Below are 11712 nucleotides of genomic sequence, written 5' to 3' on the forward strand. Positions count from 1 at the left end.
ATGGCCGTCGAGGTACAGCCCTTGCTGAGTGAGTACATTGTGGCATGTAGTATTTTCTTTCTATCATAATGTCAATCACGTCCATTCACAGAAATGCATGTTAGCTTGACAAGCATGCTACTGTGGTATTTCTGTAGCCTGTAGCCGAAAACTTGAAGCTCAGGTTTGTTCACGTTTTTCTAAAATATAATATTCTCCTTTATAAAACTATTGGCCTTTTTAAAAGAAGGACTAGTGAGCTGCTTGCTCAGACCCACATGTGTTTTTTTTAACCCAAGAAAGATTAAATAAGGTCTGAAAATGAAGATTTAGGCAGTAGAAGTAAATACATTGAGCAACCCATGTTGACAAGGATAGCTAATGCTAAGCTAAAACGAGCTAGCAAATGTGCCGGTGTTTCGGTTGCAGGAGTGGCCCTGCTAACTGGCGACTAACAGGTTAAAAAGTTAGGTTTTAGTCGCAGTTTAAACTGATGCATCGGTTTTTAGATAGAAAGTGAAAACATTTCCTGCCCCCAGAGTAGTAAACAGCTTCACCAAGTCAGAAATCAACTTTCCAGCAAATCATCAGGAAAGGGAGAGTTAAAATTTACGGCTGAACGTTTGGCAATAGACCAGTTTAATTTAATTGATTTACTTTTTACTTCTAATATAATTAGTAAGCTACTTTTTGTCCACCATCACATAGAAACCTATAAGCATGCCCTCGAATTAACTCATTTCCACTGCTTATTTGTGCTCATTTGGCTGACTCAGTGTCCGGTTGCTGCAGACTGATCACTCGTTTAATTGCAAGTAGTGTCCCTGGAAATGTTATTTCTCCCTTCATTTACTGTTACAGGTATTTATCATTATTACCGCAAGAGGGCGCCATTAGCCACCTAATTTGTTGCTTCACATTGATGTATTTTTGACCACAGCCCATGAGGTTTGACTGGAACATTTATGCTTGTCAAACCCAATTTAAATGCACCTTTCATGCACTTGTCTCATTATCCAGAACCATTGAGCTACATTAGCTTCACTATGATCATTGATTTCTGCTGGGAAGCAAGGTGCGGCGCAGCAAGCCCTGACATGATCCATCCTGAGAGGAAGCATCAAGCAGACAGTGTCTGAGATGAGTCAAGAGAGGAGTAGGTATTTCCAAATCATTCAGAATCAGTTTTATCTTTGATCTGAAAACAGGATACAATTAATCCACCAATATCAAATCAGGATATTTCAGAATATCAATATGATGTCAGCTCGTCATGCTCCAATTTTCTACCTAATCCTCTTTTAATATTCACAGTTACAATACTGTCTTTACAAGCTTAAGAAATCATACCATGACTTGATTTTTGAAAAAAGGAAAACATAACTCAACAGGCTATATTGCCTCTACTGGATAGAAGCAAAGAAAAGCTTTTTTTTTTTTCAAACAATTAAACTTTAATAGCACAATAATGCAATACAATCAACACTCCCTCCTGACTTAACTTCAGTGTTTCACAGATGATAACTCTGAATACACTATTTACAATGTTATGGCACATACTAGAAGCAGTTGTGACTGTAGCGGATGGGTGAAGGAAGTTCGCGGCTCCAAGAGGCCAACAGAGTGGTGACGGGGTGGTCTCTGAGTGGGGCAGGTGCTGAGTGACAGGTGGTGTGTAGAGGTCAGAATGTCAGCAGTGGGGTTAAGTGGACACTGTTAGCAGCATCACCACAATGACGGGTCATATCTGAGGAGAGGGGAGGTTAAGATCAGCCGTCTGAGAGAGTTGTAACAAGGTGGGATCCGCACTGCATTCACTGTTTTCACACCCACCTCGACTGTGGAAGCGGGTCTGTGCTTTCCTTTAACAACAGCTCTGAGACCAGTGTGTCCAGAATCTCAGGATTGGACCTCTTCCCATACCTGGAACACACAGAGAGGCACACACGTGTAAAAGTTTGTGGGGAGCGTTAAAGGACAAAGCACCAACCTTTTAGCTGCCCAATAAAAAGAGAGAAACCTCTGCAGATGTCAAAAACTAAACTTAATACTCTGAATGCTCTGCATTAGCGAAGGCTGAACACAGTCAGACTGTGACCCAGCTGTGGCTGTCATGAGTTGCATTGCAGGTGGTCATATTTCTTGTTCTGTCCCTCAGATGATAAGCTGTGATGGAGCGTATGTCCCCATGGGTGTGTGGTCGCCTGCAGGTGCATCCCAGGCTCTGACATTCATAAGAAAGCTCCAGGCTGATCCTGCAGGACACGCTGACCATGGTAGTTATTTCTCTTCAGTTGTCTCTTTTTCTAACAGGGCGTTAACCGACAGCAGGGAGCTGCAGACTTAACCACAAGACTTGTCGCCACAACCAGCAAATTAAAGGGTGATTTATGAATAGGTCTGTTTGATGTGGAAATGCCTTAAAGTCAGATTACAATGATGCGACAGGACATGTTCATATTAAGACTATTACGTGAGACATATTTTCACATTAAGGTACATTTGTATTAGTGCAATGCGCAACTGTCCTACCAAAGTAAAAGACAACCCGACCAAAATCAAATTTCTGTTGCTTGTAAAGTACTTAGGGCTGTATTAAAAAATAAAAAAAGCTGTTAAAGTATATTAATTAAGTGCCATGAAGCAATATCTTTTACTTTTCATGCTAGACTTTTTGTCTGCCGCCTGCTTTTATTCCAGCAGCTCTCACAATCCTTGCAGTGATAACCAACTTTGCACAAATATACATAAAAATGAATATCATAATAGCACACTAGTGTTGATAATAATCAATGAAAAATGAAACTAATGGAGTTATAGAAAATGAGAATGATCACAATTTATATTAATGTTCCACTGAAATCAGATGCTGTAGCTCTGTAAAGATTTTAATCTATCCCCACAGAGAAGTGTGATTAGTCCGCCTACCTCTGTCTTGTGATGAGGTTGATGTAATGTCTCAGGGCTGAGTAGTATTTGGCCAGTTCCTCCGCCGGAGCATCCTCCCCGGGGTTCTCCGGCTTCACCGGGTATCCCTCCGTCAGGGCGCCCAGGCAGAGCAGCGCCCACAGCAGGAACCCCAGAGTACCGAGCCAGCTCACCAAGTTGGGATGCATCTGAGGGAGAGGAGAGAGAGCTCTTGGTCCAATTTATAAAACAGCGCTTGAGCTTTCTTATCCTATTCTAATAAATGAATCAGTATCATTTATTGAGCAAAGATCGACCGCTTAGCATTAATGCATCTATAGTTCATATATAAAAACATAAAAAAGCACTTTTATGACTAAATAAGTAAAATAAAGTGGTCCCGAGATAGTTTTAATAAGTTTCTTTCTGCATGTTAAGGTTTTGAGTAGAGCTATCATCATGATACTTACATTTCACAGAGAATCAGTGGCAGATTTCCGCGCAGTTCTGTGGCGTCTCGTCTGCTCTCCTGGGCTCTCGGTGCGCAGCGGGTTTTATATCTGTGTGCGCCAAAGCGCAGCAAGAAAAAAAAACGCGTCAGAGCTGCGCCCCGGTTACCGCAAGTCTCTGCCTTTCTTCGTGTGAACGTCACCAGTGATGCTGTCATTAGTTTGGCAACCAAACACCTTATTCCCGTTATTTAAATACATAAAACAAACACTGCAAACTAAAAATAGAGTGAGTTAATAAGTCTTGTTCCCAATGTGACCAAGAGGGATTAGAGATTAGGTCGTTTTTTTTTTAAAAGCTGAGTCAGTTACATTTTAGGATAGAAGGCAAAATAAGGCAACCATATTTAATAGAAATAGCAGTGAGTAGAAGCAACTGACAGCAGTATTTCATTAGACATAGAACCAGTGTTGCATTAAAAACGTTACATTTTATATACCAGATGCAGGTGTATGTGCATGAACAGGTGCACACATAAATTTGCCACATATAGCCCACCCTCCTAATAACTGTTGCATTCAGACACACCCTGTCAAACAGATTGATACACACAGCCTGAGAGTGATGTTTGGCATTTCTGAGGCTTGCTCTTTGAGAAAGAAGGTGATAAATTATTCCACAATCAAGTAGTGATTCTTCTGCCTCAATGAGATCAGTAATCCCATCTGAAGCCACAAAAGAATGTCAGTGATGTGACACTGTGGGTGAACTTCAAATAAATCTCTCACAGGCGGCCTCCTTCCCAAAAGATGCTCGTGTGACGATGATGAACGCTAAAAAGATCTCAAACAGACTCACAGAGACGAGAAGCTTTTTTTTTTTTTTTCTTGACAAGCTGTTTGACTGAATTAGTCCACTAATTTCATTTCTGAGTTCACTCCATCAAATGAAGAGATACTGAGATATTCAGTGGGAACAAAAAGGTTTAAATGTGCATATAGAGGAGCATCGCTCAAAGCAGAGCCTGATCTCCAAGAAACCCACTTAATAAGAAAACCCAAATAGCACTTCAAATGAATCTGTATCCCTGAGTGCTTCATTTACCTCCCATTCATAACTCTTTTGTACACCAGCTCGCAGCCGTATAATCTATCGAAATCAGTATTCTTCAGCTGAGCTGCTTTTTAAGTTGCAGAGGGGATGTGTTAAGAGCTTTTTGTATGACACAGGATGCTGAGAGGAAGACGAGGAATGAGGCACACGAGAGAGAGTGAGGAGCACAAAGTCATGACCGAATCCTGGGGATGGCAGGCAGGAATTAGTGCTTCTAGTCCTCTTCAGCGCACACACACACACACACACACACACACACACACACACACACACACACACACACACACACACACACACACTCAGTGACTCACTTCTGGAGGTATAACACCTTTTTGAGCACACAACTTTAGCCTAGGTGGATATCTTGAGAACCTGGCATCCATGTGAAGAGGATGCTCAAAGCACACAGACAAATTTGTGAGGTCAGTTAGTGTTCGCTTAAACACACAAAGTAAATCGTGAGCATTTAGTACAGAAGGATCCTCTGTAGTGCCGTAGACACAGCTGACATTTGGTGAACTGATGCCCCCCTGAATGAACGACTCATTGATCCTTGAAGCAGACAGGCTAAAATAGAAGAGGACATGTCACTCGTGTCATCACGGAATAAACATCTCTTTGAGTTTTCAGTCATTTTAGCAGCTTTGTGAAGCTTTGCATGCTCAGGAACAAACATTGTTTATGCTTATCACTATAATGAGCACTGCAAGACATGCAGATGGCATGCCATGTTGTTAAACATTTCCACCTCACAATAACATATGCAAATTCACACAAAGCAGCTGAGATATTATTGAATAAATTAACATTTAGATCAGCTGTTGACCACACCGTAAGGTGAAAGTCCCGCCCTGGTGACACCCTTTAACACATCGATAGTTTTCCTTATCAGATGTAAGGCAGAAACTTCTGTTTAATAAACTATGTAGATCGAGCAGCAACCGGCTGCTTTTTTGTGTAGAATTTGATCATTTTCTTTTATTCGTGCTGTAATTTGTCGAAAACTTAATGTAATTCCTGAGAGTGTGAGTGGGAGGGGGAACAGTTTACCAAAAATTGCAAGCAACTTCTGCACACTGTCAGACATTTGACTACTACATTTAGAGCAGAGTAGAATGTACTTTATCAAACCCAAGGGGGGGGATTCATAGTCACAGCAGCAATACAAGAAAATATATAGTGCAAATTATTCAAGAATATATAATCAGAATAGTACAATTAGTGTCATCTAGAATAAAAACGTCCATCAGAGACGACAGGTTGGTCATAATTCTCTAGTCAGCCTCCATCTACACAGGGTCCAGGACTGAGCTGGACTGGTGTTTGTGTCCTGTGTTAGCTCCATTTGCTATTTCTGTGAATAGCATGATTCTACTTGGCCCTCTGGTACTCTCTCTTGTGCTGGGTTAGCATTGCTAGCTTGTTCATCTTATCGGAGATAGATCTTGCGTTGTCCATAACGATTGATGGAAGGACAGGTTGATGTCATCTTTTCTTAGAGCACACGGTCCTCGCTTCCCTCTCTTCAGCTTGCAGAGAACACCTGCCCTAGCACCAGTTAGCATCAACATGCTACAGGCAGCTAACAGGTGAAATCTTGTGTGCAAAGACAAAAACAACGACAGCAACAAAGAGAGAGCTGCTGCAAAAGGCAGCCACTTGCGCAGCACCTATCCATCTGAGAGCCTGGAAACATCTGCATATTTTTTTGGTAGTACATTGGTTTGGGAGGCCTCTAATTTTCAAAAACTTAAGATTGTGACTTAATGCAAACATCATAATTTAAAGCCTTGAAGAATTTATCAGATTTAGATTGTGAGTTTAAAGACTACTAACAGGACTCTAACATCAGTTTGATGCTGAATGTTTGCAGTCATTATTCTTCTTGGAGACAGGAAGGGTGTATAACTGTTTAATTTGCATGTGTGTGCATGCATATCTCATGCTCTCATGAAGCCCACATCAGAAAAGTCTTCGGCTGAAAATGTCTGTCACACACTGTAAAAACCCATCATAGCCTCTAGGTTTCTGAAGTCAAGTTATCATGAATGTGTCATAAAAGCCCATCCTTTCTGAGAGCCAGCAGGGGGCATCTCCTTGATGTCAGATGAAAAAAATAAAAATAAAAAACACACCCTACTTCTCAGCTGAATTATTACCTCAGGGTACCTCTTACTGTTAACTTTCCAACAAAGAGCTTTAAAGTTGGCAAACTATGATTAGCAAGTCACCAATGATTACCTGATAAGCAGGATAAAGAGCACTAACTCAACAAAAATACACTTTTAAAAAATGCAAGTCTAGACTGAACTTTTTGTTATAAACTTTTCAGTAACTTAACACGAGTCCATCATTAGCAAACACTTGACATTCAACAAAAGTGATGACCATCCCTGACTGGAGGTGGGTTAAAGGGAGATGCCTAAAGAGAGAAAGACACAGAGAGAAAAATAGTGACGTAACCAAACAAATGCTGAGTCATAGCATCAATAGCACATTGGACATAGAGTTTGTTCCAGTTCATCTAGTTAGTGTTAAAGTATGGCACATTTATGTTATTTTTACTGATCAGATAAAAACCCTGACTTGCTTGTTGCGTTTATTCAGAGGTTAACTTAAGTACTAGACTGACCCACTATGCTATCTATAAAGACACAATAAGGTTTCAGAAGTGTAACACAAATCTGTACATTCAACATATCTGCTGTTAGGAAGTATAACAGTCGGAGACTTTGAGGCTCCTTAGTATGTTTTGAATGTTTTACTACTGCTGCTGTTCTTCATGGACACACTGAACTAAATATTTCTCATTTAACAGTGCACTGTTAACTCAAATAGCCCCGCTAAAATGACACTAATCCCCCTTTTACTCCTACAGCCACGAATCCCCAAGGTGTAACAACATGTTGACAACATATCGGATGTATTCCAAAGCAAATACGCCCGTCACACAGGATTACAGAGCACACACACATGAATCCATATCTTCAGGGGACGCATTTTAGCTTTTTAAGCAGCATGTATTCCCGCCACCAGGACACCAAGCTTTAAGATAACCAGAAAGAAGAGCTTAGTTCAACTTAAGCTAAACAAATCATAAACACAGAAACACAATCAGGCATGAAGACACTTTGAGTGAAATATTTACAGACTTAGAGGGAACGTTTGATTTGAAAACATTAATACAATTCACATCAACAGGGTTTTTTGACCAAGCTTAGATTTTCTGTGATGAACCACTCACCTTGAAGCTCCTGTGAAAACGTTATACCTTTACCTTCATCCCCTTTTTTCTGTTGTTCAGTTAGGGACACAAGCCTTTGAATGCATGGTTGGTGTGTGTTGTTGTTCCGTGGGTTTGTGACAGGTGATCTACAACTTTTGAGTGCTTCATTCATTATTTATTTTGAAGCGATGCTACAAGCTGTTTGGGCTTTAGTCTTTGAGAATGGAACATTGTTGTACGTCTTGAACAGTTATTGTCTACCAAAGCCTCCTCTTGTGCTGTAAAAAAGTTCTTGACACAGTACTTTAAGACATATAACTACTGCTAGTTCTTGCAGTGCAGACACAAAAAAGTGGAGCCTGAACCATTAACTATAAAAAAAAGGCCCCTGAAAATATCCATTTGAGATACTCTAATGTTTATATAATTTATTATAATATGAGAAAAAATTACCATGCAAGGATGGTGATTACTCATGTAACAAAAGTGTACCGATCTACTGTTAGAATAGTTCTGATGAAAGACTGTTGGACTTCAAGACAGCATAGGGAGGCTAAAAGATTCAGTGCTCCCCCTACTGGCAGGTCTAAGTATAAGGAATAAATCCCACATTCTTAATGTTAAACAAAAGGGCAACATCCGGTTAGTAAAAATGAAGCCTATGCGGAGGTGCTAAAAGTCGCTGTTTGTTGAGAATCCTCTTCAGGCTGGCTGCAGAAAGACTGGAAGTCACGTACACACCCAGTCATCAAAACGAGTTTTACGGCATTAAAAAACATATTTACAGCCTGGTTCAAAAAACAGCTTGGGTCTAAAACACTGATTTCACCATCGGCACACACTGTACGGTAAGTGATTTTTTTTTCTATCTCTGCAGTTTAGAAATTATTAGGATTGTTTAATTGTCTTATCAGAGGCACAGTTCATGTCATGTGACTGTCGGGCCCCCTGTAGCGGCCCGAAGAAAAAACTCACAGCTGGCGTCTTAGCAAATGTGGCTGCATCCGTGAATTGGCTTCATTTCATGGAACGGGCGGGTGACGTCACTGAGGCTACGCCCATGTTTTAGACAGTCAATGTGTTAAACATGCTGTGAGGAGGATCTGTTGAAATTGGACTGTAGCGCCACCTTTTGGCCTGGAGTCTCATGCACACTGTTGTAAAGATGAGACTTTTAACAGGGCGTGTGTTTGTTTTGGAAATGAATGGAGATCAGAGTGGAACAAATTTTCTTTGTTCAAGACTTTTCACAAACAATGCAACGAGGTAAAGTATTTATCAACAGTTACGTAGCAATGTTGTTTGAAACATGACAACAAACAAATGTTGTAAGTTTGTACCATAGTTTAGTTGCCAGCTATATGTAGTTCTCTTGGAAGCCTGGTGATCCTAGCATCCATAGGCTAACGTGACAAGAAGCTAACTTTGTCAATGTGTACTGTAGTTTAGCAGCCTGCTACTGGTGGTCTAGGAGCTTTCTTCTGCTCTTCTGTCTTTTTTAATGTTCAGGTGGAGTTAGGTGAGTTGGCATCACTGCTGAACAAGGGAAGGTGGAGATGTGACCTCCACCTTTATGTAGAGTCAGTGATTTGTAATCAACAAACTCAACCTTAGACTAAAACTCAGACACATTTTCCTGAAGATATTCTCTTTGTTTTCCACTTTTAATAGTCTGTGCTAACCTAACACACAAACATTGGATTGGTTTGTGTATCAGCGTCAGCCTGAGTATAATTAGTGAAATATTCATAGCATACAATAAGATTAAATAACTGGAACAAACAGGCCAGATTGTGGCGGAAATCTGCTGGTCCTCTTTGTGGCTTGATGAAGGAAGAGGGCACCGTTCCTCCAGATCAAAGGAAAGAAAAAGGCAAAATGACAGGCCTAATGGAGTATTAATAAGCCATCAATTTAGATCAACATCAGCTCTAATAATATCATTGCCATTAGAAAGATGGCTACCAATCATTTATAAGAGAACTGTTTCCTTGATTAGTCTCTGAAACTTACCCACAATTAACATAACAATGAAGCATTGCTGCTCTAAATGTTATTGCTGTGTAGGAGAATTTCTTGGAGCTTAGGTTGTCGTTATCAGAAATCACGTCGGTGCATCATGAGTCGTGTACAGAGCAAGCTGTAAAAATGCAAATTTGTTTTTCCCCTCCTCTCATCAGCCGTCTTTGGACAATAAGTATCTCTCCCAAGATATGTTGAGATGAAAAGGCCTGTAATTTTCCGCTGCTGTGAATCACACTCTTCGAATTTGCAGTATGTTCAACTGACAGCATGTAGCCTCTCTATCAGGCTGCTGCATGCAGACGAACAGGGAGGACATGTGAAAAGAGGCATATATCATAGCGCTCCGGTGCTTTCTTGGCTATTACAGCTCTTTTACACACGAGTCTGACATGTAAATTGGGGCTTTTGTCTCAACTATTGTGCTACGGTGACAATATGTTACTCCTGGTAAGCAAGCACTGCTATTAGAGACGCATCAGCGGCCTCTTTCTGTTTACGTGGGCTGCAGCATCAAACAGCAGGTGATTCGTGTAAAAAGGTTGTAGAAGTGGGCACACATATTTAAGGGATGTTTGCAATAAACCAATGGAGTCATCTTCCATGAAAAGGTCAAATGCTCAAATAAAATCAGAACAAAGAAGTTTTTTTAGACTGCAGTCCTGATTTGATGTCATTTACAACGATCTAACAATAATTTACTCGCCTTGACACAAATGATCTCAGTATCATTTTTGTCATCAACCTTTCTGAGCTGTGAGCTATCAACCCCTCAAAAAGCATGTCACCAAATTAGTCTCCTTCCTTTCCTTTGACATAATTTGACAGCCTTCAGCAGCAGTTATTCAGCCATATAAAATCCCACAGAACACAAGCTCTTTAACACTTTTCTTCCAGAGGAAGCACAATACCGACAACTGCTCAATGCAGAAATCACATCCTTTGTCATTCCCTCATTTGTTCTTCTATCACTTTTAATTAAGCCCCCACTGCTCTAAGAGTTGTGTTATCAAGTCTCAGTGTTTTAATTTCCATTTCTTTACCTCTTTTTTCTAAAAATGTGCCTTGTCTTCACTCACACTCACAGATGAAACAATGTGGGCCTTTGTGTGTGTTTGTGTGTGTTTAAGTGTGTCTTTGCCACACCTGCTCAGGGGTGAAAACAGCACAAACGTCTTGTCAAGGAAAAACGCCTTTGAGGTCATTTGATTGACAGACTGACAGAAGGTCACGCTGCAGAGCTGAGGCAGGTGGGTTTGGCTCAGGTGTGCAGGTTCATGGCCCGAGCCTTGATATTATGAAACCTGGTGAAAATTGTGTCCACGTCAAAAGGACACTTAACTTCAATCCAGCAACCGTTGTGACCTGTGTGAGGGTGAATCTATAATCCTATCGTCAGGCTTTTCATTTACTTAACCTTGAGACAGTGAATAAGTGTCATCCTACATTTTTTTACAAGTGTCCTGTACATTTCTTTCCTGATTAGATGCAGTCTCTTGCTTTTGCATTTCTTTTAAAGTGATCCTAATTAGCTGAATGGATTTCAATACATTATCATCTAATAAACAATAACAGGGTCATATGCATGGCTAAATGGTAAACTGTTATTGGAAGTATGTTCCACAGGATAACCCGACTCTCATGTTTATGGAAGAATTAATGTCTTTCAATACAAAGCTCTTAAATAATGACGCTACTATATCTGAATGACGTCACTGTTGTGCTCTGACATTTTAACGTCTGCTGAATTCTGTTTGGAGAGCACTTCTTCAGCCCCCCGACATATTGAAACTCTTCAGTAAATGTAACAACCACTGGTACAGCCAGGTTTAATATTATTGCATGTAGATGTAGATGTATGCTTGGTGGAAAAGCTGTCTGGTAATGGAGTGTAAATGTAAGATTGAGGCAGTTCAGTTAATGCATTGAAAAGTGGCAGAAAGCACCAATTCAGGAAAAAAAGATTCACATTGCTGTCAATCAGCCATTAAGTATGTCTGAGTATTTATTCTGCA

General features: G+C 40.4%; 1 protein-coding gene and 1 long non-coding RNA gene across 2 annotated transcripts; one reads left to right on the plus strand and one right to left on the minus strand.

Moving 5' to 3' along the window:
- Nucleotides 1-83: 83 nt before the first annotated feature.
- LOC141802800 (uncharacterized) lies at nt 84-2215 on the plus strand. The gene is made up of 3 exons (XR_012599534.1): nt 84-163; nt 1000-1135; nt 2138-2215. It is a non-coding gene; the product is annotated as an uncharacterized LOC141802800 (long non-coding RNA).
- Nucleotides 1444-3467, minus strand: npy (neuropeptide Y). The gene is made up of 4 exons (XM_074686538.1): nt 3357-3467; nt 2908-3095; nt 1813-1902; nt 1444-1726 (listed from the first exon to the last, which is right to left on the minus strand). The coding sequence occupies exons 2-4, from the start codon at nt 3093-3095 to the stop codon at nt 1705-1707; spliced, it is 300 nt and encodes a 99-aa protein (XP_074542639.1). The 5' UTR covers nt 3357-3467; the 3' UTR covers nt 1444-1704.
- Nucleotides 3468-11712: the final 8245 nt, after the last annotated feature.

Source organism: Halichoeres trimaculatus, unplaced genomic scaffold, assembly GCF_033239565.1.
Source record: "Halichoeres trimaculatus isolate MK-OKI-2021-1 unplaced genomic scaffold, fHalTri1.1 fHalTri1_scaffold_14, whole genome shotgun sequence".
In the NCBI taxonomy this organism is placed as follows: Eukaryota; Metazoa; Chordata; class Actinopteri; order Labriformes; family Labridae; genus Halichoeres; species Halichoeres trimaculatus.